This window comes from Theobroma cacao, chromosome 4 (genome assembly GCF_053813885.1).
Source record: "Theobroma cacao isolate CCN51 chromosome 4, ASM5381388v1, whole genome shotgun sequence".
Classification (NCBI taxonomy): Eukaryota; Viridiplantae; Streptophyta; class Magnoliopsida; order Malvales; family Malvaceae; genus Theobroma; species Theobroma cacao.
The window spans coordinates 1,851,019-1,875,166 of record NC_142642.1 but is presented as its reverse complement, the minus strand read 5'-3'; the positions used below and the strand labels follow the sequence as shown (position 1 = coordinate 1,875,166).

At 35.7% G+C, this 24,148-nt stretch overlaps 4 protein-coding genes across 5 annotated transcripts; 2 read left to right on the top strand and 2 right to left on the bottom strand.

The window, feature by feature from the left end:
• Positions 1–425: 425 nt before the first annotated feature.
• On the bottom strand, positions 426–3,981 carry LOC18600949 (4-coumarate--CoA ligase-like 9). The gene is made up of 6 exons (XM_007031716.3): positions 2,861–3,981; positions 1,391–1,580; positions 1,112–1,257; positions 976–1,043; positions 762–864; positions 426–642 (listed from the first exon to the last, which is right to left on the bottom strand). Exons 1-6 carry the CDS (start codon positions 3,869–3,871, stop codon positions 514–516), a joined length of 1,647 nt encoding a protein of 548 aa, XP_007031778.2. The 5' UTR covers positions 3,872–3,981; the 3' UTR covers positions 426–513.
• An 880-nt stretch (positions 3,982–4,861) lies between these two features.
• LOC18600948 (Rubisco methyltransferase family protein) lies at positions 4,862–9,541 on the top strand. Of its 2 annotated transcripts, XR_016025769.1 has the most exons (13): positions 4,862–5,570; positions 5,707–5,782; positions 6,255–6,460; positions 6,571–6,657; positions 6,745–6,837; positions 7,087–7,241; positions 7,389–7,473; positions 7,687–7,773; positions 7,850–7,969; positions 8,281–8,382; positions 8,470–8,640; positions 8,738–8,828; positions 9,145–9,541. XR_016025769.1 is itself a non-coding variant. In XM_088805291.1 (12 exons), the coding sequence occupies exons 1-11, from the start codon at positions 5,256–5,258 to the stop codon at positions 8,635–8,637; spliced, it is 1,494 nt and encodes a 497-aa protein (XP_088661417.1). In that variant the 5' UTR covers positions 4,862–5,255; the 3' UTR covers positions 8,638–8,640; positions 9,145–9,541. The 2 variants fall into 2 exon arrangements, 1 of the variants encoding a protein (XP_088661417.1); XM_088805291.1 differs by lacking the exon at positions 8,738–8,828.
• A 182-nt stretch (positions 9,542–9,723) lies between these two features.
• On the bottom strand, positions 9,724–12,524 carry LOC18600947 (kelch repeat-containing protein At3g27220-like). Its single transcript, XM_007031714.3, has 7 exons — positions 12,044–12,524; positions 11,648–11,842; positions 11,117–11,346; positions 10,842–11,012; positions 10,618–10,723; positions 10,166–10,375; positions 9,724–10,066 (listed from the first exon to the last, which is right to left on the bottom strand). The coding sequence occupies exons 1-7, from the start codon at positions 12,284–12,286 to the stop codon at positions 9,902–9,904; spliced, it is 1,320 nt and encodes a 439-aa protein (XP_007031776.2). The 5' UTR covers positions 12,287–12,524; the 3' UTR covers positions 9,724–9,901.
• A 185-nt stretch (positions 12,525–12,709) lies between these two features.
• On the top strand, positions 12,710–16,451 carry LOC18600946 (cytochrome c1-2, heme protein, mitochondrial). Its single transcript, XM_007031711.3, has 8 exons — positions 12,710–12,867; positions 13,328–13,398; positions 13,778–13,986; positions 14,340–14,619; positions 14,699–14,770; positions 15,628–15,744; positions 15,858–15,923; positions 16,005–16,451. The coding sequence occupies exons 2-8, from the start codon at positions 13,342–13,344 to the stop codon at positions 16,119–16,121; spliced, it is 918 nt and encodes a 305-aa protein (XP_007031773.1). The 5' UTR covers positions 12,710–12,867; positions 13,328–13,341; the 3' UTR covers positions 16,122–16,451.
• Positions 16,452–24,148: the final 7,697 nt, after the last annotated feature.

The window sequence follows — 24,148 nt, the reverse complement described above, 5'->3', positions numbered from 1 at the left end:
ATTCGAGTTATTTTCTTTCTTGAAGAGAGTCACAATCCAGATCCAACTGTCTACAATCGAAAACAGAATTTATATTTGATACAATGTTAGTATATAAATTTTATAAATTATTCATAAATCAAATGTCACCATTGAGTTAATAAATAAATTTAAAAATTTTAGAACCCTCAAAGATAAAAATTCATTATTTTGAATATATTTATTTTGAAATTTTTTTGAATTTTTTACCTTTACATATTAATGAAGTGATATTATGTAATTAAGTGATAATCTGTAAATACTATATATACAATGACAATACATCAAATATAAATCCTTAAAAACAACAAATTAATGTTCCACGTGAATTATTAATCCAGTTACATGATCACTTCAATTTCAATAAAATTGCTTGGGATCAGATTGTCTTAAATAAGAGCAAAAAATGCAGAGAAATTATGGATTCGTATTTTTATTTAAGAATTTTACGCGTGCAAATCTACAACCACTTGTGCTGTGATTAAAGAGAAATGATTATAACTTAGATGAAGTTCCTGCTGGGGTGGCAATCTTCCTCAGTTCCTTTCTCAATATTTTGCCTGCTGGATTTTTCGGTATGGAATTAATGAATGCCACACGCCTTATTTTCTTGTATGGTGCAACCTGAAAATCATCATCAGGATTCAATAAGATTTAAAAAATATTTGTTTTCTGTTAAAATCTGCAGCCTAAACCTAGTTGATGAAAAAGGGGAAGTGCCACGTTGTGCCAGGGGAGCGAACCTTTTTTGCAACAAAATCCATGATTTCTGCTTCACTCAGGCTGCTTTGTGGTTGCCTTACCACAAATGCCATTGGAATCTGGCCAGCTTCTTCATCAGGGTATCTAACAATGTTTAATCACAATTCATTTTAGCGAGCTAATTTTCTCACAAGACACAAATGATAAACTAATTAAGGAAAAAGGTGAGTCTGGATGGAGGCTAGGGGAAATTACGGTATCACTGCAGCATCAGATATCTGAGGGTGGGACTGAAGCAATTGTTCCAGTTCTACGGGAGCGACCTGCACAAGAAAATTTTGCTTGATTTACCAGACTTAAACGATATACTTTCAGACCATGATGAGATTACCTGATAACCCTTGTATTTAATCAGTTCCTTAAGCCTATCCACCACAAACATAAAACCCTCTTCATCAACATAACACAGATCCCCGGTTCTTAACCACCCATCTGCAACCAAAGTAGCTGCAGTTGCCTCTGGGTCTGCAGCGTATCCTGCAGCAAGCAGTAAATGAAATGGCTTCAGAAGAACCAATTTGCCTTGGAAATTATCAGACTAATAAAAGTATGAAATATTCAGGCTGATGATAGAAGGATAATTGATAGCCAATACCACTTCATTTTTAACCTTTCATTATCGAGGGTCCTTTGAGCCAAAGTTCTCCTTGTTTGCATGGAGGCAAGGCTTCACCGGTGTCAGGGTCTACAATCTTTGCTTCACAATAAGCTGCGAGCTTCCCTACTGAGCCCCAGCGCCGACATGCTTCTCGACCCACAAATCCAAAAGCACCCCCCGCCGTTTCCGTCAGTCCATAACCCTATATATATGTCAGGATAATGAATGAGTGATGAAGTTTTGCCTTGGCATATAGTTGCATCATCTAATAACAAAGATTAAAATGTTAAAAAGGCCAAAGCATTGCCTGCATGCAAAAGTCAACCCAAGAAACTTGCCATTTATTTTTCAAAAGCCACATTCATATCTTGTAATAATTATAGGATCTTCACATATACCATGGACTTCATCTTTTTTATAAAAAAAAAATCTCAATTAAGTGTTTGCATTTTAATGGTTAATGCATGTACTTTTATTAAAATTTAAATCCCTATTAAAAAAACCTCCTTCTTATTTTAAAAAATGGAGATTTAAAATCTTTTTTTTTTAAATAAAGAGATCATCCAACCATAGGTTTGTCGACGACAACGGCAACACTATCCTTTCCTTTCTCTCTCCTCTCCTTTTCCATATGTTATAATAATTTGATGGGAATCAAATATTTTATGTGTGCGGGAAAAGCCCCAATAAATTGCCGGTGCTGTGGATATAGGAACCTTTGAGCCAAGTCGGCATATTTATTCCCTGCCTTTTGATTTAGAGCTGACACTACCCACTTATACTTATCAATTAAACTACTAAAATGAAAAATACCATTTGTCTGTTCTCTACTTAGAGATATAAAATATAAGATATTACATTTTAAACTTCAGGTACGTGTCTCATGCAATTAAAGGATCGAAATCGAATCTCTTTTCCCATTAAAAAAAAGTAATGATCGTATTGATCGCACAATTATTAACGTGTAGAACTTGTTGGCTAGGGCCCAAGTCTAAATGCGGCGTTAAGGTTACAAAATGGCTAGACACCGGAGATGGGCTGACCACCACCCACACTCCCTTGCTAAACAAAGCACAAGCACCAGCTACCCCACACCCACTTGTGATTGCTGCAAATCAATGACGATGATGATGATAGCGATTTTCACTAAATTTCTCAAAGTTTGTCTTGTGGTTGTAGGCAGAGTTAATGTGCCCTTGCCCCCACACCCACTCTGCTACATCATAAATATTCTAAACCTGTTTACTCAAAGTCCTATCAACAAACAAAAAATCTTATTTGATATCTTAAATGTTTGATATATGTGTTTTTCTTTTATCTCTGATTCGAATAATTGATTTAAGATTTCGATCAAGAGATATCGTGATGAGTTTTCTTTTTTAATTTTTTTTTTAAAAAGAAGGGCTCAAAATCTTACATTTTAATAAAGAAATAGTACCATATGATTAATTGTTCAAACCAACGGTGAAGATCTTTTCTCACCTGAGCAAGCAGAACGATTGGAAACTTCTCTGTAAACGCCGCGATCGCATCTTTTCCGAGCGGAGCTCCGCCGGAAACGACCCATTCCAACGAACTCAAATCAAAATCCTTGGTCACCACACCCTTAACCAATGCCACCACCAGCGGCGGCGCCGTCGCCAACCGCTGCACCCGAAAATCCTCCACTGCCTTCAACATCTTCTTAACATTGAAACGACCCATTACCACCACCGTTTCACTTAACGCAACAGATTTAAAAACATAGAGAAACCCATACGTATGAAATAGCGGTACGGTGTACAGCACGACCGACGCTGTTCTAGTTTCTTCTTTGACAGAGTAATAGCCGGTGATTACTGAGGTTAAATTCCGGTGAGTCAACATTACTGCTTTGACTCTTCCGGTTGTTCCGGACGAGTACATGATGGCAGCTAAATCGGATTGATAAACTTCAACTCGGTACGTTTCCTGATTAAACCACGGCTTTGTTTGCATGGCTGAGTTAAACTCGGGTGAGTCGATGAGAATTGTTCCGAAACGAAGCTTGGGGAGCTTGTGGGCAGTTGAGTTTAATGCAAAAGCGATCACTGGGTTTGATAACTCGACTTGGCGGGAGATTTCCGACTCAGTACTGAGTGGGTTGGCGGGTGTAACTACGACCCCGATAGAAAGCAGAGCGAAGTAAAGAATGGGAACCTCAACCGAGTTTGTTGAGAGAACGAAAGCGGTGTCTCCTTTGGAGAGTTTGATAACAGTTCTGAGATAAAAAGCCAGTGAGTTCATCCGGCGAATTAAGTCGGAGTAGGTGATTTTTTGGCCGGTGGCTGAGTCAATAAGAGCAACCGAGTCACGAGGCCAAGGAGAGGTGGCTTGGAGAGAGAGAGCGTAGGCAGTTACCGTCAAAGGAAGGTGTTGTGGAGGGAGATTGATGGGCGGTCTCAAGCTGTGGAAGGTTTTAGTCTTTGAATTGAAGCCGTTTTTGGGATCGATTGTTGGGTTTTTTTGATCCATTTTTCAGCTGAGATTTTCTGAAAACTGTGTTTGAGTTTCTTAGTGGTGAGTTTTTGCTTTTTGCGTTTCCGTTTGCGTTTCTGTTTGGAAACATGGAATGGATTTGGATGACGAAAGTACATTGACGTCTACCCTAGGTACGGAGTAGGGACAAATTGAAGATGTTGTGGGGTTAAGTGAAAAGAGGCCCGACCCAGATGCTTTACTGATGAAACAAAGGATTCGAGCTTTTCTTTGGATTTCTATTCTCTGAGCCCAATTAGCCCATTTGTGCCAATCCATTATTGGGTCATGTATTTTCTCTCTACCCTAAATTTCTTTTTTCGTACATTACCTTTTTTTTTGGAATTTTTACCACACTAATATTAAATGTTTTCCTTTATACATATTCGACATAAATTTATTAATTTATTTTTAAAATTAAGGTAATAATAGGTTTTTTTACAAAAAATTAATTAAAATACTTATCATTTTTTCTTACAAGTATTTATCGATCGAGTAGGGTCGGATTTGGTTAAAACCTCTAGAATCTACATCCAAGCTCAAATTACTCCAAATTAAATATTTTGTTGTTATTTTTTAACTACATTTAAAATTAAAATTGTATAAAAATAAATATGAACTAATATAATAAATATATTGAATGAGCCAAGCCCATAAATACAGTGAGCAACTCGATCTCTCCATTCCAAATTAAATGTTTACTTTACTTTTATTGTAATTTTTTTGTGACATTATATAGAAATTAAAATTTTTTAACAAAATAAGATCCGAAAAAAATTAAATTTGAAATTTATAAAAACTTAATTTTTGAAATTTTAATTACTAGTAAAATTATAATAAATAATTATTAAAAATAGTTTGTTTGGATAAGTCAAAGTGACAATGTACATTCAATTTGAAATGAAATGAGCAATGGGCAATCACTAGAAGAAAAGATGAATAATCAATGCATATAAATTGGTAACACAAATAGGTTAGGAACCTTATTCTCAGACTCACCACCACACCTTTCTCTTCCTCAACTACTTTCACCTCACACCAGTAATATATTCCGAGAAAAAGTTCCAAACAAATGATAAATATAATAGAGTTTAGAAACAGGGTCAACTTGAAAAAAATCGAGAGTTGAAGATCAAATACCACATTTAGCAGCATCTGCTGGTCCACGCACACATAAAAACACCCAAAGAGATTTTTGTTTCCCTCCAATCCAATCCAATCTAATCCAAGTATACCCCAGGCTCAGACCCTCTTTCTTATCATATTTTACGTTGCCCTTTCGAACACCTTCTTCTCTTATCCCTTCCCCAAAAACATCTTCAGACACTTAAAAAACCTCAGTTTTTTTCACTTCTCAAATTCCTTGAAGGAACTTCCCAAAATGGAGCTCACTTGTTTTCTCAACAAGTGCTATTTGCCTCCATTACCTCACCTTTCACTTCCATTCTGCAAGAACCCTAATCCCAGAATCCTTTCTAGAAAAAGGAACAATTTTTGTCTGGCTTCAGCTTCTGATACCCTTGTGGCTGGTTCAAGAAAGGAACTTGTCAGCAAGAAAGATAATGAATTTGACGACTTGAAATCTTGGATGCACAAAAACGGGTTGCCTCCTTGTGGAGTTGAGCTCAAAGAGAGGCCTTCACATGATGCGAAGCATAGACCTATACATTATGTCGCTGCCAGTGATGATCTTCAGGTGAGTTGGCTTTAAATTTGTGATTCTTTTGGTGGTCTTTTTAATGGGATTTTGTTAAATTTGCGATTTTTGTTCTGTGGTTTTTGTTAAAGTTGTGTTTTTGTTCTGTTTTGGTTCTGTGTTCTTGGTTCTGTAGGCGGGTGATGTGGCATTTTCGGTGCCGAATTCATTGGTTGTGACGCTTGAGAGAGTGCTGGGAAATGAGACTGTTGGTAAGGTGCATTTGTAAGGTGTTGAATTATGTAGCAATGAATGTCCTTTTAAATTTTGGAAATCTGATTCATTTGAGGCTTTTCCCCAATTTTGTAAAGTTGATTATCAACTTGGGTGGTAGCTTAGACCGTTGTGCAACTGCTTCCCGTACTTGATTCCTACTCTGTCATGTGGATTTCTCATTTGCAAAACTATAAATTGTAGAGCTTTTTTTTTTTTTTTTTTTTGGGTACAGCTACACCGTTTATAGCTTTGTGGTAAATGGTGAGTGATTAGAGGATGGGAGAAGCAATGTGGAGTGGGATTACATTTCATTTCAGCACTTCTGGAGCATCTATGCCTGTATTTTTGTATCTGATGATAGCATTTAAATTGAGTGGAAAATGGGAAAAAGAAGCCGTTTTAAGATTTCGTTTTGTTTACTTAGTTAGGATGTCTAATTTGTGTTAACTTGCCTGGCCTTTTACACAGCGGAACTTTTGACGACAAACAAATTATCGGAATTGGCATGCCTAGCGTTGTACTTAATGTATGAGAAGAAGCAAGGAAAGAAGTCATTCTGGTATCCATATATCAGAGAGCTTGATCGTCAACGAGGAAGGGGCCAGCTGGCTGTGGAATCTCCACTTTTATGGTCACAAGATGAATTGGCTTACCTAACAGGTAGCCCTACTAAGGTAGCAGCGACAACACAATGTCTTTTTATCCCCTTTTCGTTTTTTCTAGCCGATTTAATGTTGTATAGTTCATTGAGTTTCATGACTGAATTCTGTTGTTCACAAGTTAGGCTGAAGTCCTTGAAAGGGCTGAAGGAATAAAAAGAGAGTATAATGAGCTTGACACTGTCTGGTTTATGGCTGGGTCTCTCTTTCAGGTATAGTATTTCATTTTTTTCAGTTTCCTTTTTAAAGCTTAGAGTTTAGAGTGTGACCATAAATATTTATTGATTTTTTGCATGCAGCAATATCCCTACGATATCCCTACTGAGGCCTTTCCATTTGAGATCTTCAAACAAGCCTTTGTTGCTGTTCAGTCTTGCGTGGTACATTTACAGGTATATTCTCTTTAGCCAGCGATAATGTTTTCCCTAACTTTCGAAAATATATTTTCAACCCTTGAGGAAATGAGTGACTTACTAGATGGCGACATTCGTTATGCTTCATGTTTAATAAATTTAGACACTTGTTTGGTTAAACTTTGTTGATAACATTGCATATACCAAAACCCTCTCTTCTTATTCTCCTTTCCTGAAATTTTTTAAACATTATGTTGGAGTGATAAACTGAATCTTGTTTGTATTCAGAAAGTCGCTTTGGCTCGGAGATTTGCTTTGGTTCCTCTTGGACCCCCATTGCTAGCTTACAGGAGCAATTGCAAGGCAATGTTAAGTGCTGTTGATGGTGCTGTTGAACTAGTGGTTGATCGACCATATAAGGCTGGGGAATCTATTGTTGTCTGGTATCAATACAATATATTATTTATTGTCCATAATTTTGGTTTCTCTTTCAGTCATGCTATAGTATTGAAACCTTTGCCTTCTAACTGTTGCTCCATTTGTACATTGCAATACAAAATTTGACATTGGAAAATTACTTGTCTTTTTAGGTGTGGGCCACAGCCTAATTCAAAATTGCTTATAAATTATGGTTTTGTTGATGATGATAATTCTTATGATCGACTGGTTGTTGAGGTAAATTTGGGTTTTCCATCTTGTATCTGCAATTTCAGAGTTTTCTTTGTCAACCATGTTGATATGCTTTCTGAATGAATAGGTATCTTTACTTCTGTGTCTTAGATGCCTTATATATGTCGAACAAAAATGATTAAAGTGATGGGATTTGGTATGATATGTATAAGTCGATGGTATCAATGAGATTGATGGCTTTATTTTCCGTATGTCCAGGCAGCTTTGAATACCGAGGATCCTCAATATCAGGAAAAGAGAATGGTTGTTCAAAGAAATGGTAAACTATCAGTACAAGTTTTTCGTGTAAGAACTCGAACCTTGTGTTAATTGGATTATTGTCAGATATTCTCTTTCTGATCTTTATCTTTACCTGTTTCAGGTTTATGCAGGGAGGGAAAAAGAAGCTGTTACAGATATGCTTCCATATTTGCGATTGGGCTATGTTTCAGATCCTTCAGAGATGCAATCTGTTCTTTCTTCTCAAGGACCAGTCTGCCCAGTGAGTTCATTTGCTGCAAATTGTAAATCTCTTAATTTATTTACTGCATGACTAAATCCTAATTGCAATGTAAGATTTGTGAGAGTTATACTCAAATTGAAATCCAAACTAATTCAGTAGATGACCAAACTAATGCATAATTCAGTTAGGTCAATTTTTGTAGAAAAAGATTTCAGCCTTGGCCTGTTATTCTTATGTAAACTTTGATTCTAGCTGTGCCTTTTATAGGATTAAAGTCACAAAATCATTTAGGTAAACAGAGTGGAACTTTTTCTTCCTACTGAAATTATGGTGAAATATATTTGCCATAGGTGAGCCCCTGTATGGAACGAGCAGTGCTAGGCCAGCTTGTTGATTATTTCAATGGACGCCTAGCTGTCTACCCTACTACACTGCATGAAGATGAGTCTTTGGTAATGTTGGCTCTATCAACTGAGTTGGAGATTAAATCTTAACTTATTGTGAAGTAAGTTTTGCTTGACATATTTTTGTTACATTAGTTGTCAGATCCAAACTTGAATCCCAAGAGACGAGTTGCCACTCAGCTTGTTAGGTTGGAAAAGAAAATTCTCCATGCATGTTTGCAGGCTACAATTGATTTGATGGACCAGTTACCTGATCACACTGTGTCTCCATGCCCTGCACCTTATGCCCCTATATTGAAATGAAAGGTATCTTCTCTCAGTCTCTGTCGCCTCCCTCTTTTTTGCACTGTTAACTCTATACTTGTTACTCATTTTCATACTAGTTTGGATGAACTTTCTGCAGAATTACCAGTCTCTATTGTAACTTAACAAAATAGTGGAAGTTCTTTGTATTACTTGGATAACGTCCTTGTCTATGGGAGACCACGAATCAGGTCAGTTGAAGGAACCTGCAATGACCAATCAGTATTTCATGATTCTACCAGGCTTTAGATAACCTTAATGACTAAGAATCAATTCTATTTAACCAAAAAATAAAGTTCAGAAAGCAGAGATACTTCGAGAACTTTTAGACCATCTCCTGGAATGTAATCAGAAAAGTATAGAAGTCTCTTGATGCTAGAGAACATAAAAAATCTCTTAAAAATGACCACATATTGTCATTATCATTGCTTTGGCCTTTCTAACTGACTTTTGATTTCCTGTCCTAAATGGTTTTTTTCTTCCTCTTTTTCTTGGAATGTTTTGCAGGTAGATTTAATCAGCCACTCCTTAGGACCGGCATGGAGCATGGGAAATTTGTTGCTGGATCTAATAGGCTTTTAAGAGAGAATCTTGCTTGTTGTTTTCCAAGTTATTGGAAGCCGTGATGTGCATGAACTCTTCTTATGCTTCATCACTTTCTTCTTCCTTGTCACACTTTTTCTTTTATCACTTTGTTCAATTGTGTAGCTGTAGTCTTACAGGTTCATCTGGGGTCATCCTCTTGTAAAGTGAGAAAATATAAAAAATCTTCACCTAACGGGTGCATAGATAATCTTGGCCGCTAATGAATGTTGGCCATTCCTTGTAAATGCAGATCTGGATCCCGATTTCTGTCATTTGTGTAATTCTTCTACCTCGTTGAATTTCTCCAGTTCTGACTCAATCCCTTTCACCCTTCAGTTTTTACATCTCCCCCTTGTTTCTTTAGTTTCCTGTGTCAGTCTGCTCATACCTTCCAACTGCAAAAGTGGATAATACGTATACCAATACCTTTGCAGTTTCGTAATTAACACACTGATAGTACTGTTTTGGTGTTGATAGCCCAAGGTTTAAAAGTAACAATGGTTATAGAAGAATACAAATCTCAGTTTTAATTATCCATGACAGTGTACAGATAATGCTAACAAAAATTTCTGATGTATAATTTGTCTAACTACCAGAAATCAAAATTGGAAGAAAAATACTTGAATAAAAATACTCGACCAAAGATTTGTATTTCCAGGAAGGGAAAACAAAAATTTAATCACAAATTCAATTTGGTTCTCCACATCTCTGCAATGACCTTCCTTGGCTGTGGATTATCTGGTCCTCTGTCTCGCTGTCCAGATGTAAAATACAAATAGCCATCCCAGAAACCGGCTAGGGTAGTCTTCACACGGAAAGGAAGCTTTCCAATCACTGACCATGTCTGCAATCAGCAAATTTTACATCAGGTTTCTGTTGCTTGCATAGCATTTGCCATAAAAAGAAAAAGATTGGGAATTCTTTGTTCTGGTAAAGCACATACCAATGAATCTAAATGGAACTGGAAAACCTCCCCAACCAAGATCATCCTTTTGGTCACCGGGTGCTTTTCTGTTGTACCTCCTGTAATTATGATTGAATTGTTGACAATTACCCAAGCACACTCTATATGGGAGTTTGGTTTTGGCAATGGAGGTAACACTTCCCATTTCTTCATTTCAGCATCTAGCATGTAAACATCACCATAGACCACCTACAGCAGTGAAGAATACAAGGCTATGAGGACCGAGGGGCCCAAGAATCAAATATGAGAAATAGAAAAACATGTTGAAAGCCCTATGCTACTATACACGGATTTGTAGTTTTAGAATGAATATCATGACTTCTTCTATTCCCCTTGTCATCATTACAGCTATCCAACTTATCCTGGCATGATAGGTAAGAGAAACACATATGAACAATGATCATCCAATCCACTAATTAGCAATAATTTACCTCATGCCTGCGTGAACATTTGAAGATAGGAGATCCAGGTTTGGCCATGAAATCTCCCTCTTGACCACCAATTACAAAGAGCCGGTCATTGGCCACAACACAAGCCCTGTTAAAATGTTTATTTGCATAATTAGATCGTGTTAAAAGGGAGGTCGGGGAGGGGAATTGGTAAGGGACTAAACAGAATACCAAGAGAATATCTGAAGAAAGAGTAGTAAACAAACCTATGTGGTCCTCCACGAGGAATTGGGATCTCAGTCCGCCAGTCTTTCTCCAATGCTTTGCCATCTTTTACTGCTATACTCCAGTGCTCCAATCCAGGCGTGTGGCGGTTTTCTTTGCTGCCCCCCATCACGTGGAGTCTGCCTCTCCATAACTGAGTTGCCGGAGCATACCTGAACATTTTAACGTTGAAAAGTCAGTTCATTTGACAATTTAACTGTTGCAAGAGAAAAAGTGCAGTGTAGAGAATCATGTAAATACGGATGGAGTCGCATGCCTGGGGGCTGATAAAGGAGGCAGGCCGCGCCATTTCCTTGTCACAGTGTCCAGGACAAAAGTTCGAGCAGTAGGGCTCCTACATTGGGGTCCATATTGACCTGAGACCACATATATGTATCTCCCATCACTCGCCACTCCTAGATGTGAATTCGCCATGTCTTTTGGCGTATCAAATCTCCCACTCCATGTATTATCAGTGAAATTAAAGACATCAACATGAGAGTGCACCTACAGGACACCAACAGAGGCATCATTCATCCGAAACCATGAGTAATTTGGAAATCAAATCACAGCAGTTAAATTCAACCATTCAATCTAAAATGCTGGTATAAAGCATCCCAAAGACCAATTAATCCTCAAAAAGGAAATGTCAAGAAGAGAATGCTTAAAACTCCAAAGACCAAAACCAGAGGATTTTAACAGATTCAAAATTTGGAAGCATGAACACTTGGTGACAAGCAGGTTCCCTTATTGGACTTGAATATCCGAAAATGTTAGAAATATAAGTGCTGAAATGATAAACTCTTACATAGTCAAGGGTGCCATATCCTGAAAGAACATAGAAAAGATTCTTAATCTGTATTGCTGATCCATCAAGACGTGGAACGGGTGCTGATGGCATCTGTTCCCATGGCAAATCTGGTGCTGGTAAATCCGCAAATGTTGCTGATAGGAATCTTTCAGACACACGTTCCTTCTTTCTTTTCTCAATCCCATCCCCTATCTACAAATAGGATTGGTCATCAATTCAGCATATTAACAAAATCAATACAATTAAGAATGTAGCAATCCCTTCTCTTAACAAAAGGATCGAATAAATAGAGGGACAAGAACCAGTTGGAAAAAAATGGATTTTTTGAGCCAAAAAAAAAACCAAAAAGAAACTAATTAAGCAATAAAAAGAGGGAAAGACACAACACAAAACCTTGCCAGCAACAATGTTGGGTTCTTCTTCAGCATTCGGCACGACAAAGATACGAGGTTTCTGAGGAACCCAATTGGATGCAATGCTAAGATATGCGGAGGAAAATGAAAAAGAAGATGCCCACAAGAGATTTGCAATGCAAGCCAATCCCAAAAGACAAGCAGAAGACAGAATAACTACAAATTTCGTGCAACTGTTGTTCTTGCTCTGATGTTGATGGTGGTGGTGTAGATTTTTTGCCATTTCTTTTGCAGGTTCATGAGAGTGTTGAATATCCTCATTTTCTATTTAATAGAAAGAAAAAAAAAGAGCCAAGGAGAAAGAGAGAAGCTTGGGACAATAGAAACTTTGAGTTTGAGGTGGTAAACAGTTGGGCGCCAATGGTTTTTATTCGTTTTTCAAGTTTCCTTCTGCTTTTTTTTGTCTTGACCAAGGTTGGAAATCCAGGGGCATTCCTTTCCTAGGATGCTGTTTTGATGGTCGGTGCTTGCATGGTTTTGTCCTTCACTAGAAGGACTATAGTGGCTTTTTCGGCTGTCGGCTGGTTGGGCCCAAAGGATTGAGAAGGCCGAACTCTAGCTATGAATTTAAATGGCCAGAGACATGGGCCGATTTCCAGGCCATCCGAAGCCTAAAGACTTCCGACTGTTGGTGGACACACGACTAATCAATGAGTTTTTTTTTTTTTTTCACCAATTTACATTTTTCCTCTATCATCCTTCTGCTGTTTTTCCTCTTTCCTTTTGTTCCTTTGGATCTCTGAAGCAGCAGCCAGCTCCTTTGACCACCACCTCTCTCTGATTAGCTTTCAATCTCATTCTCAAGTAAGTTCTGTCTTTCTCCCTCCTTTTTCATCTTTGGGTTTTATTTTCTTTCTGTTTCTTTTTCTCCATACTTCTAGGATCTGCCCCTGATCCCCATGTTAGGGTTTTTCAAGTTTCTCTTTGTTTTCTTCTTAAAGTGCACCTTTTTTGGCTTCTTTTTGTTTTTTTTTCCCAAATTGGGTTTCCTTTTTTATGCTAAATAATCCAAAATCTGACTCTTATTTGTGTATTTTTCACCTTTGTCTTTTACTTTTACGAGTGCCCAGTTGTTTGAACTCCCTAAAGGTTTTTCCTTTTTGGATAATTAATGAATACTGACTGAAAAAGGAACCTTTTTGGCGTTGTTGAATATATATTATATGAATTCTCAGTTTAAATTCTTCTGGTCCTTGGTTTTTTGTTATTTTATTGTTAATTGTAAGTATTGTTTTTGCTTATTAAGGTTTAATTGATTTTACAGGAATATTAACTGAAATGGCTGGAGGATTAATCCCTCAGGTCTTAAGGAGGAAACTTCAATCTCAGTCTGCTGTAAGCCTCTTTTAGAGTTTACTGTGAAATGAGCTTATGGAGATTCTGTAGTCTACATAGGTCTTACTGGATCTTCTAAAATTTTCTAAGAAAATCTAGAAATATTAGCTACATGGATTTTCCTTTCCCCCAAGTGGAATTCTAACTGAGTTTTTTATTCTCTTCTTTGTTAGTTAGTCAAATTTTAAAAACATTTTTGTCAAATGGTGTATTTTCTGCTCTGAAAATAATGAAAAGTTTCTATAAGGATGCCTGTTTGTCTGATTATGTAGGATTCAATTGAGTTCACTTTAGATTTTGCAACTAAATAGAAGATATAATTTTAGCCTATAGTGTTTTAACTCCCAGTTACCCATATTTGTTACACATGATCTCACAGGTTCCGGCTTTGTCATGGTTTACTTCAAGGAAAGCTAATGAGAATGCAGGATCTGCTGGCATGAGAACAGTTGCACTCCTTGGAGCTGGTATTTCAGGTTTACTTGGTGTTGCGACAGTAGCATCTGCTGATGAGGCAGAACATGGGTTAGAAGTTCCAAATTATCCATGGCCTCATCAGGGCATCCTCAGTTCTTATGACCATGCCTCGTGAGTTTTATGACTCTCCTCACTTTTTTGTTTCTGTGAATTGGGTCTCAAACTTGACTTGAAAAAGTGAATCCAAATATAAAACTTTAATGATTCCAGTAAAAAAGTTTAGATCATTGAGTCTTTCCTAACAGTAGTGGTTTTACCTTTTAACTTCAATTGCTTCCTATTCTCTGGGAAAGCCAAAGCTTTATATTAGTCTTACCTTCCTTTTGGAGGATAGGATGTTTCTATATGAATGCGTGGGTGTGCATCTTCCCCTACAACTGTAATATTTGGTTGAGCATGGTAAAAAATTTTAAATTTTTTGGTACCACAATTTTAATGGTGCAAGATTAATTTTGCATGATCAGGATTCGTCGTGGTCACCAGGTTTACCAACAAGTGTGTGCATCCTGCCACTCTATGTCTCTAATATCATACCGTGATTTGGTGGGTGTTGCATACACAGAAGAGGAGACAAAGGCTATGGCAGCTGAGATTGAGGTGGTTGATGGACCTAATGATGAGGGTGAGATGTTTACTCGTCCTGGTAAACTCAGTGACCGTTTTCCTCAGCCATATGCAAATGAACAAGCAGCTAGGTTTGCTAATGGAGGAGCTTATCCTCCAGATCTAAGTCTCATTACCAAAGTAATTCCTGCCTTACTTTTTAGATCTCTGTGGAAGTTGTCATTATCTATCCCTGAAATATCATACTTTTTATTTTTAGGCTCGTCATAATGGCCAGAATTATGTGTTTGCCCTTCTAACCGGTTACCGTGATCCTCCTGCTGGCGTTATGGTTAGTTCTGTTTGAACTCTATATCATTGTAGGAAAATACTATTTGTGATCATATTTTGATATTTGGCAATTGGGAGACACAATGGAAGGGGACAACAAGGTTCTGTAGTTGGGATGAAGTTTTATAGTTTGGTCCATGTTAACTGCTGCTTTTTAATCAGCTTCTGTCTTATGAAAATAGCACTTTTAATTGTCATGGTTTTTCTTACCTCCATTGGCACCTGTCACATCTCAACACTTTAGTTTATGCTTTTCTGTATGTATTGTATTGTTGCTTTAGTGGGGCCATGCAGGGGCTTTCTTTAAGTTGTATACAATAGGTGAAATATTGCAGAATTGATAATCGGTAACCTTAGTATTTGCACACACTACTATCATGCCTATGATACACTTTATTCTGAGTAGAATTGCATGACCTTAACTGTGAACATGTTCCATGAGAGAGCCAGGGAGATGGTTGTGTAGACATATTTACTTAGAAAATTTGCATTAGGATTGTAGATGGTTGTAGATGGTTGAGGGCTTGAGACCTTTAAGTCCAAAATATGTAATGTGGAGATGTAACCCTGAGACATCTCCCATACAAAGTCGGGCATACGTATTGTTGGAAGTTTCTTTGCTTCATTCACTCATCAATATGCTCATGCATTAGCTTTTTGAAGTTGTGTTCTAGTAATATTAAGAATCTTAAGCATCGATTTTCCCTGAACAATAGCTCCTTCTGTTGAATAACTTTTGGTGTGTGCACTTGCACATGCATGTATGACTTGTTACTAGGAGGCTTGAAATGTCTAGTCCCATTTGAATATTTTGGTTGAGAGTAATACCAACACTCATCATTCCCAATTGTAATGTAGATTCGCGAGGGGTTACACTATAATCCATACTTTCCTGGAGGAGCAATTGCCATGCCTAAAATGCTTATTGATGGTGCTGTGGAGTATGAAGATGGCACCCCTGCAACAGAAGCTCAGGTTGGTTTCTACTTTTCTGTTTCATTTGCATTGCCTATGGGTTTGAGAACCTTTGAAGTATATGCATATTTTATGGGGTATATGGCTCACTCTTCCATATTGTTATGGTGTAGATGGGGAAAGATGTGGTGTCATTTTTGTCATGGGCAGCAGAACCAGAAATGGAAGAGAGGAAGCTGGTGTGTATTATTATAAACAATTATTTCATGTAATGACCATTTGTTATAATTTATTTCTAATATTCTTGTCTCCTAATGCAGATGGGCTTTAAGTGGATATTTGTGTTGTCATTGGCATTACTTCAAGCTGCTTACTACCGGCGCTTGAAGTGGTCTATTTTCAAATCTCGCAGGCTGGTTGTTGATGTTGTTAACTAGCTTCCCCCCAGATTCCCATCATACTGATGTGCTTTTTGGGATTTGATTTGGCAATAATTTTGCTTATTGGGATGATCTAGTTTCTTCCATGACAAATTGGTGCTTCTTTTCCTAAGTGTTAACGGAGTGACCTGATGAGTCTTTTTTCCAAGTTGAGAAGCAATAATCTACTCCATACACATACATTAATTTTGCTCCGAGAATTGAATTTTTGCTAGATTTCTTTTTATAATGCTATATATTATGGCTGGATACTTGGATCACTGTTCTCAGTGCCGACTAAAATTTGTCATTTACATGTCTGTGAATGAAAATCAGTTAAAACAAAAATTGCCCATTCTTATTTTCTTCTATTCTTAATCAATGGTGTTATTGAAATATATCTGTTGTGAAACTGTGAATCATTTCTTGACATCTTTACTGCCCGGAGTCATGAAATGTTTTTTAGATTCCTTAGCTATGCCTAGGGCTGTGCAAATGGGTAGCTCAGTTAGTTCGGTTATTGGATATCCAGTAACCAAACTAACCGAACTCATCTATAAAACTAACCGAAATCGAACCGAAGTGAAGAGCTAATCGAACTAACCGAAATCAAACTAACTCGGCTAGTTCGGTTCAGTTCGGTTATCGAAAATTGAATTTAATCATTTTTTTTTAATTCTTGTTTGCCTTTTGAATTTTTAGGCACATTTTGCATAGGGAAGCAACTTTGACTTTCAAAAATACATAAAAAGAGCATTGGAAAAGGACTTTGGAGTGGTTGTGGGAATAAAGTTGGTTTTTGATAAGAAATTTTGATGTTTCCCTCCATATTAAACCCAATAGAATAAAGTTAATAATAATAGAAAGATAATATTAAAACTACAATCACAAACAAAACCATGAACTCTTTCAGACAATAACATTGGCAGCACTTGCAATTCTAGGCCACAGATCGGCACACTCCTTTCCAATGGGACCAGTGATAGCAGATCCTGAGAATACCAAATCAATGAACCCAAATAAGTTTCAAATATCAAATCCAACAACATATCAATTTATGCTCGCGAACCGCAAATCAATAATAAAGGCATTGACATAAATAGCCTAAAACAAAGGTAATTTCGCTACATCGAAGGCAACAACAATAGCAGATAAAAAATCATCTCTCAAGTAATGTCTGGGAAACCATACTTCTGAAAAAGATAACTGATATTTCTTAGGTTCTATGATAACTTGGAAGAATAGAAAAGAAAATCTTTACCAAATCAGTGAATGGTCTCTTTTTCATAATTTAGATTCGGTAGCAACAAATTTGCAGGAAAATTTCTACACTAGTGACTTGATTTCACATCTGACATTGCAAGAGCAAGAGAACCAAACCATTAAATGAACTTCATCTAAAAACCACCCAAAACAACCTAAACAACAAAGCAAAATTTTTGCATTTGACTTCATAATTCAAAACAAGCACTATTATGTAATTGAAACTATCAAAATAGATTGAAGAGATAAGTTGGTCTACCTTTCATTTCTCCCTTGGGGTTGACAATGACACCAGCATTATCTGCAAACAGATAAATAAACCCAAACTATTAAACTCAGTTCATTAAAATCATTAATGAACTTTTATTATTATCTAAGTGATAGAGCTTAAGTGATTAATTATTATTATCTAGAGTACATACTAATTATTAATGCACTGCAATTTTTTTCAATTCATTTTACGTAACTGACTTGGGCTTATTTTTATGCAGTTTTTAATTATGATCCATCGATGCACAATGTGGCAGTAGTTGACATCCAAGGATACAAGAGGCAAGAGCTGCTTTGCTTCTCCAACCTCTGAGGTTTACAGCATTGGAAATGATGCAATCAAACTATCAAAATGACGAAACTATTTCATTTGCAGCATCCCAAGTCATTGTGATGGGGGCTTGAAGACTGCTGTTGATGCTTCTTAAGTTATAAAGTGTGGCTTCATTACTCAAACCTTAATCTACTCTCAAAGATGGTTTTCTTGAATAAATAGTTGGTGTCAATTAATAAGCGGTTGTTTTTGCTTGCTGCCATGTAAAACAGTATTGCAGAAGTAACTGTGTACATGCAGAATTTCCTTGTACTCCTATATATCTCTAATAGCTTCCTAGGGGAGGAATTTTGTAGTAATTTCATGCATTAAAGAGGAAGTATGAGTTAGACCAAGTCATTTAATGCATTGCAAAAGGAAAAATGAAAACTAGAGAAATTATCATCAATAAAGACTAAACTTTTTCAAGAATAAGATAATATAAAATTATTAATTTGATAAATATTAAAGAGTACATTTATCAAGTACTAAACATTATTTGATTACCTTAAAGATTATCATGTACATTGTCCACTGCAATCTTTGACAACTCTACAATACATAAACAAGAAAGTAAGATATAAAGCAATTACATATTAACAATCGAAACAACAAAAATGAAATGATGATATAAATAAAATACTTACCTTCATCAACTTTCTCAAGCTCTGCCAAATCATTCTCAGTGTCATGAAGATAATAAGAAGGTCCACGTAGCCAATCTTGAGCACAAATAAGGGCTTGCACCATCTTAGGCATTAAAGAACTCTTATATGCATCAAGCACACGACCACCGGTGCTAAAAGCTGATTTTGCCTCATCTAAATAAACATCCAACCCAGACTTTCCAGCAATAGAAATTGTTTCATTTTGAAATATTTTGAACTCTTACAATTTCGAAATACATAGACAAAAAAAAAAGTAATTATCAAAACATAAATAAAGTAACATAAATTCTCATGTAATAAAATGAAGGAAAGACACAAAACTTACACTAATGATCATTGATCCCTTGGGTTTAGTTCCCCCTTTGGCTTGCTTAGGCAAATTACTCATTGAGTGAGAAGAAATATTTAATGCATGAGTGTTGCTTACATATTCTTCAAAGAGCTCGTACAACTTTGTCTTCACATTTTCTAACTTTCCATGACAAGTAGAAGCATCAATCTTAGAAAAGCAAAATTTTAGGAAATCAAGCTTTATCCTTAGGTCAAGAATAGCTCCAAATGCAAGCACTACACTATAATCCTTCCAATACTTGTCAAATTTTATTTTCATCCTTTGAGACATATCCTTGATAATCTCATCTTCACTATGCAAATTCTCATTTAAAATCGATTAAATTTTCCAAATTTGCATGAAATACAAGTTGAAAGTTGGATAAGATGAACTGGCTATCAAGTTTGTGGTCTCATAAAAGGGCTCTAAGAATTCACAAATTATCATTTGTCTCCCCCATTTCTCTTCGGATGGATTATATTTATAAGTTCTATCAACAAATTGGAGGCTAGCAAAAGCTCTTTGATATTTTATTGCACTTTCAAGCATCAAATATGTTGAATTCCATCTAGTTGACACATCTAAAAGTAACCCAACATCTACATCAATACCAATGTGTTGAACACATTCTTGAAACTTTTTCATCCTCTCATCTGATGCCTTTACATATTTCACACTCTCTCTAATTTTAAATAATGATTCGTTGACAACTTTCAAGCCCTCTTGAGCAATAAGATTTAACATATAAGCATAACAACGCACATGAAAAAATTCACCATCATAAATCAAGCTACTTTGCAAATGAATATGGCCTTTCAAGATAGCTTACATGTTATCATTGGCAAAAGCATTATCTAGGTAAGAGAGAAAACTTTTTTATCTATTCCCCATTCTTTCAAACAATCAAAAACAGTGGCAACTAATTCAACTCTAGTGTGTGGAGGAGGCATACAATAAAAGTTAAGTAACTTGTTACATAACTTTCAATTTTCATTGACAAAGTGAGTAGTCAAACAAATATAGCCCTCAGAAGTAAATGTTGTCCATACATCAGAAGTTAAACAAACTCTATTAAGTACTTTGGCCATGGCTTGTTTAAGTTTTTCTTTCTCTCTTAAATAAATCCTCTAGACATCAAATACAACAATGTTTCTAAAATGCATCACTACATCTAGATTCACATACTTAGCCCAAGTTCAAATCTTATCATATTCAACAAAAGCATAAGGCAAGTCATGCTTAATTATGGCTTCAGTAAGTATGTCACGTGAAATCCTAGGATCAAATTTCTAGCCTTTTCTTTCCCTTCATGATCTATAAGCATTTGATGTGGATTAAGATATGAAATGAATTTACAAGTTTCAATGTGACGACACAAATGTGAAGTGCCATAATTAGAGCCACCAAGTTTAGGGCCAACCTTATACTCTATTTTACAACCATTACAAGTTGCCTTTCTACTTTATCTTGTTTTTTTGCCTATTTTAGTGAAATAATTCCAAACATTTGAAGTTTCTTTTTTGGCCCTCTTACTCAATTGTTCATATTCAGATATGTGGGATTGGGAGAGAATTTTATCCTCATTCAAAATGTTCACATCATCATCCAAATTTATATAGTTTTCTGCTGATTGATCCATCACCATTACTTTCAAATAACATAAACATGAATCAAAAATATTAAAAGTTTACACCAACAAACAACAATATTTATAGACATAGATATTTCCACTAAAACAAGTTGAAAAAAAATTTTAATGTAAAAAAATTATCAAAAACATGGCATATCCGTATTTAACACCCAATGTCAAGTTTGTGACATAACTTATGAAATGCAAATCATCATTATTTTGAAACTTAACAAATATATTTGATTATTGGTCATTCTTCCTTTTGATCAAGAAGCACTCTCTTTATACAGTTAATGCACTAGCCGAGTGATCAAAAAGGTCCCAATTGTATTTATGCAAGGAGAAGATGAACTATCTTTCTTTTTATTTTATTTAACATATCCATATCAAACTTCATTTTATTTGACAAATTATATATATTAAGTTCATTTCTAGTCTATTTTCTTTTTATTGCTACAATAAATTTTCACTCTTTATTTCTTTTTAGGTCTGAACAAAATCTAATCTTTATAGTTTTATACTTGAATTTGATCCCATTAGTTGAACTCATTCATGTTTTTGAAAAATCAATTTGGGTTTTTCTTTTTGAGCTCTTATTGTTATTCATTAGCTATAAAGTGAAGAATTACGGTTTTTTCCCTTTTTTTCTTTTTGGGGGCAAATTACACCAAGTTTTCCCTTGCTGTTGACTATTGCATTTATGGGGGTTAAAGGAAAATTCTAAGTTGAGGTGATTCTTAAAACTTTAAGTCATAAAAGGTGATACTTTCATACTTTTTTTGTATTTTAAATATTTAGTGAATAAGAGTTATGCTACAATCAAGACATGGAAAATTAACCTCTAATTTTTCTGTGCAAACCAGGTAGATTTTTAATTTGTGAAAGTTCCAAGTGATTTATTATTTATCAAATATGGTGCATCCGAGTATTTGACTCAATGATTGATGTATATACCTATTGCTTAAAGAATAAGAGTTCTGCATCCGAGTATTTGACTCAATGATTGATGTATATACCTATTACTTAAAGAATAAGAGTTGAATATCTCTTTTTCCAAAATTAGAAAAAGTAAAAAAAAAAAACTTGCAAATCTTTTCTGTTTTCAACTAATGATCTATACAGTTTTAATATCTTGAATCTTAGGGAGACATTATGTTGAGGAGCAAAAATGTTAAGCCAACTTTGCATTTAGTTTGAATTTCTTTTCTTCAAAACAAACAAAGGAAGCTACTAAACCATGAATAGTAAAGACATCTCCATAACTTTTTACTAGTAGTGAAAATCCTTTCCTAAATTGATTAAGGTCCTAATAATTCCTTTATTTGGTAATATTGTCTCTGGTAAATCATGAATTATAAAATATCCTTGAGAAAGCTACTTGAATCATCAAATCTCTTACTTCCGAACAGGGTTTTTCCAGATGGGGGATATAAAGAGTGAGTAAATTATTTAACTATATCAAAAGTAGAAATATGTGATCTATATACAAAAAAAAGTATCATTGTTTCAAAATTTGATTTGTCTTGCTTTAGAAAGTGACAATATTCCGCCCTTGAAATACTACTAGTACTCACTTTACTTTGGTATATTAAGTTGACTCCCATGTTGGAATTCTTTCAAAGGCAAGAGGCTAGAAAGGACCCTTATTCTACATTAATGTTTCTTGGTCAATCTTTGGAGCAAATGTAATCAATTCAATGGCTATGAAACTTGACCAAAACTATTTCTTATATCATTTTTTTCACTTGTATAATTCAATAGCATTTTTAGTTAAGCATTCTCAGTCCATAGCAATTTTACCCTACATAATTCAATAAGTTTTCGCCTTTCAAGGCAATATAATTATTTGAATCCCAAATTTCATTTTGGTTTCTTTTTTGAAGTACAAGTTCATTCCAATATCTGGTAGCTTCTAATCTATAACTTTATCCTAGCTACAATAGATGTCATCCCTCAAAGAAAAGAGCTAAATAATTTCTTTTGATGCTATAGAATGACGGATAAGCCACCAATATACCTCTCTATAATAACATCAACTCTTGTTTAGCATCTTTTTCTGATTGAATATACTTCAAGCTGACAATGATAAAGGCAAGCTGACAGGTCAGGTAATATCAAACCTTATCTTACCCTCTGCCTTTTAGTTTTTCATCTTGCCAGTGCCAAGTCAAACAATTAAATATGCTATGGAACATCAATTCAGAATCTCAAAACACAAACGATGATACTTTTAGACTTCATTTTCGCTAACACACAGCAAACAAAGATAAAATAGCAATAAAATGAAACCATCAAGAAAAGTAAAGAAAAGAAAATCGGAGGCTTACTTGGTCTGTCGAAGGAGATCGAAGGAGAGATGCCCACCTAGCCTCAACTAGAGAAGTAGATCTGAGGAGAGATGCCGTCGGTGGAGGTGGGTCAAAGACTCAGACGTAGCTAGTGTCAAGGACTTTTCAAGCGAAGAGAATGGTGACCAATTAAAGGTGAGAACTGGGTAAAAGGGGTTTGAACTTTGAAGGTGCGATCGGGAGTGAAAAAGTAGAGTGAAAAATGGCTATAGTCTGTTGAGTAAAAGAAGAAAAGGGGTTATGGCTTAATTTTTTTCTTTTAGCCCAAAAGGCTGGTTCACACCAACTCAGGTCAGCCCACTAATCAAACGAGCTAGCCCATTTAGGCCCAGTTTTAATATGGGCCTATTACTATTCATTTATCAAAAGCTCTACCTTAATGTTAGTTTCCTTTCCTACCCATTCACTAAGTATAAAATGCTCACCCCAACTTAATCGTTGCCATTGGCAGATAAGTAATTGATTTGGGAGCAACCGCATTAAGCATGTTAGCTTACTGCGTAGGTAAATGGCATCTCCTAGCTTATCCTTGGGTAATTCCGCTATCTAGTTGTTGAGTCATTTATGATTTTTAAGAAGTGATGTATTTTTAAAATATTCTGGGTTGAGGCCCTTAGATATTGTTAATTAAATTTGAGCACACGTAATGTTGTTTTACATATTAGCCTTGAACATAGGCTATGAAGATTTGAGGTATAAACGAAAAATATATTCTTATGAGGATAAATATTTGCGATGGTGTAAATTTAAGGTTTTAAAAAATTGTACTCGATTGGGAAGAATATTAAGGCCTGTTGGGTTTTGCAGGCTTGCCACAAGGCCTATGCATAGGTTACGACCTGGGGAATTGGGTTGTTTCAAGCTTGTTGTGTTACACAAGTGTCAAAAAGTTTTTTCAAGCTTACAAGTATTTATCATTTTAAAATTGCAAAAAGTTTTCTAAGATTTCAATCCACCCCCTCTTGGAATTTCAATTAATTAAGTGTTTGATTTAATTTCGTTTTAATAATTTTCTACAAAATCAAGTTACTTGAAGAAGATTAATTTATCATAATTTTAGTACTTAGTGAAACAGTAGGAACAAATCTCAGTGGGATACGATTTTGGACTTATTATCTATATTACTTGTTCAATACGTATACTTACTGTGCAAAATCGACAACTTAACACAAATGGATGAAGTGGACACAAAGATCAATACCTTTCAATCCACTGCTGATGC

Coding starts and splice junctions, on each gene's coding strand:
- LOC18600946 (XM_007031711.3), top strand. CDS start 13,342: ATGGCTGGAGGATTAATCCCTCAGGTCTTAAGGAGGAAACTTCAATCT. Junction 13,399..13,777: donor AACTTCAATCTCAGTCTGCT/GTAAGCCTCTTT, acceptor ATGATCTCACAG/GTTCCGGCTTTGTCATGGTT. Junction 15,924..16,004: donor AAATGGAAGAGAGGAAGCTG/GTGTGTATTATT, acceptor CTCCTAATGCAG/ATGGGCTTTAAGTGGATATT.
- LOC18600947 (XM_007031714.3), bottom strand. CDS start 12,286: ATGGCAAAAAATCTACACCACCACCATCAACATCAGAGCAAGAACAAC. Junction 11,013..11,116: donor CCTCCTTTATCAGCCCCCAG/GCATGCGACTCC, acceptor TAAAATGTTCAG/GTATGCTCCGGCAACTCAGT. Junction 10,724..10,841: donor CCTCGTGGAGGACCACATAG/GTTTGTTTACTA, acceptor ACATTTTAACAG/GGCTTGTGTTGTGGCCAATG.
- LOC18600949 (XM_007031716.3), bottom strand. CDS start 3,871: ATGGATCAAAAAAACCCAACAATCGATCCCAAAAACGGCTTCAATTCA. Junction 865..975: donor TCTGATGCTGCAGTGATACC/GTAATTTCCCCT, acceptor AAACATTGTTAG/ATACCCTGATGAAGAAGCTG. Junction 643..761: donor TGGATTTTGTTGCAAAAAAG/GTTCGCTCCCCT, acceptor GATGATTTTCAG/GTTGCACCATACAAGAAAAT.
- LOC18600948 (XM_088805291.1), top strand. CDS start 5,256: ATGGAGCTCACTTGTTTTCTCAACAAGTGCTATTTGCCTCCATTACCT. Junction 5,571..5,706: donor CTGCCAGTGATGATCTTCAG/GTGAGTTGGCTT, acceptor TTGGTTCTGTAG/GCGGGTGATGTGGCATTTTC. Junction 7,474..7,686: donor ATGATCGACTGGTTGTTGAG/GTAAATTTGGGT, acceptor CCGTATGTCCAG/GCAGCTTTGAATACCGAGGA.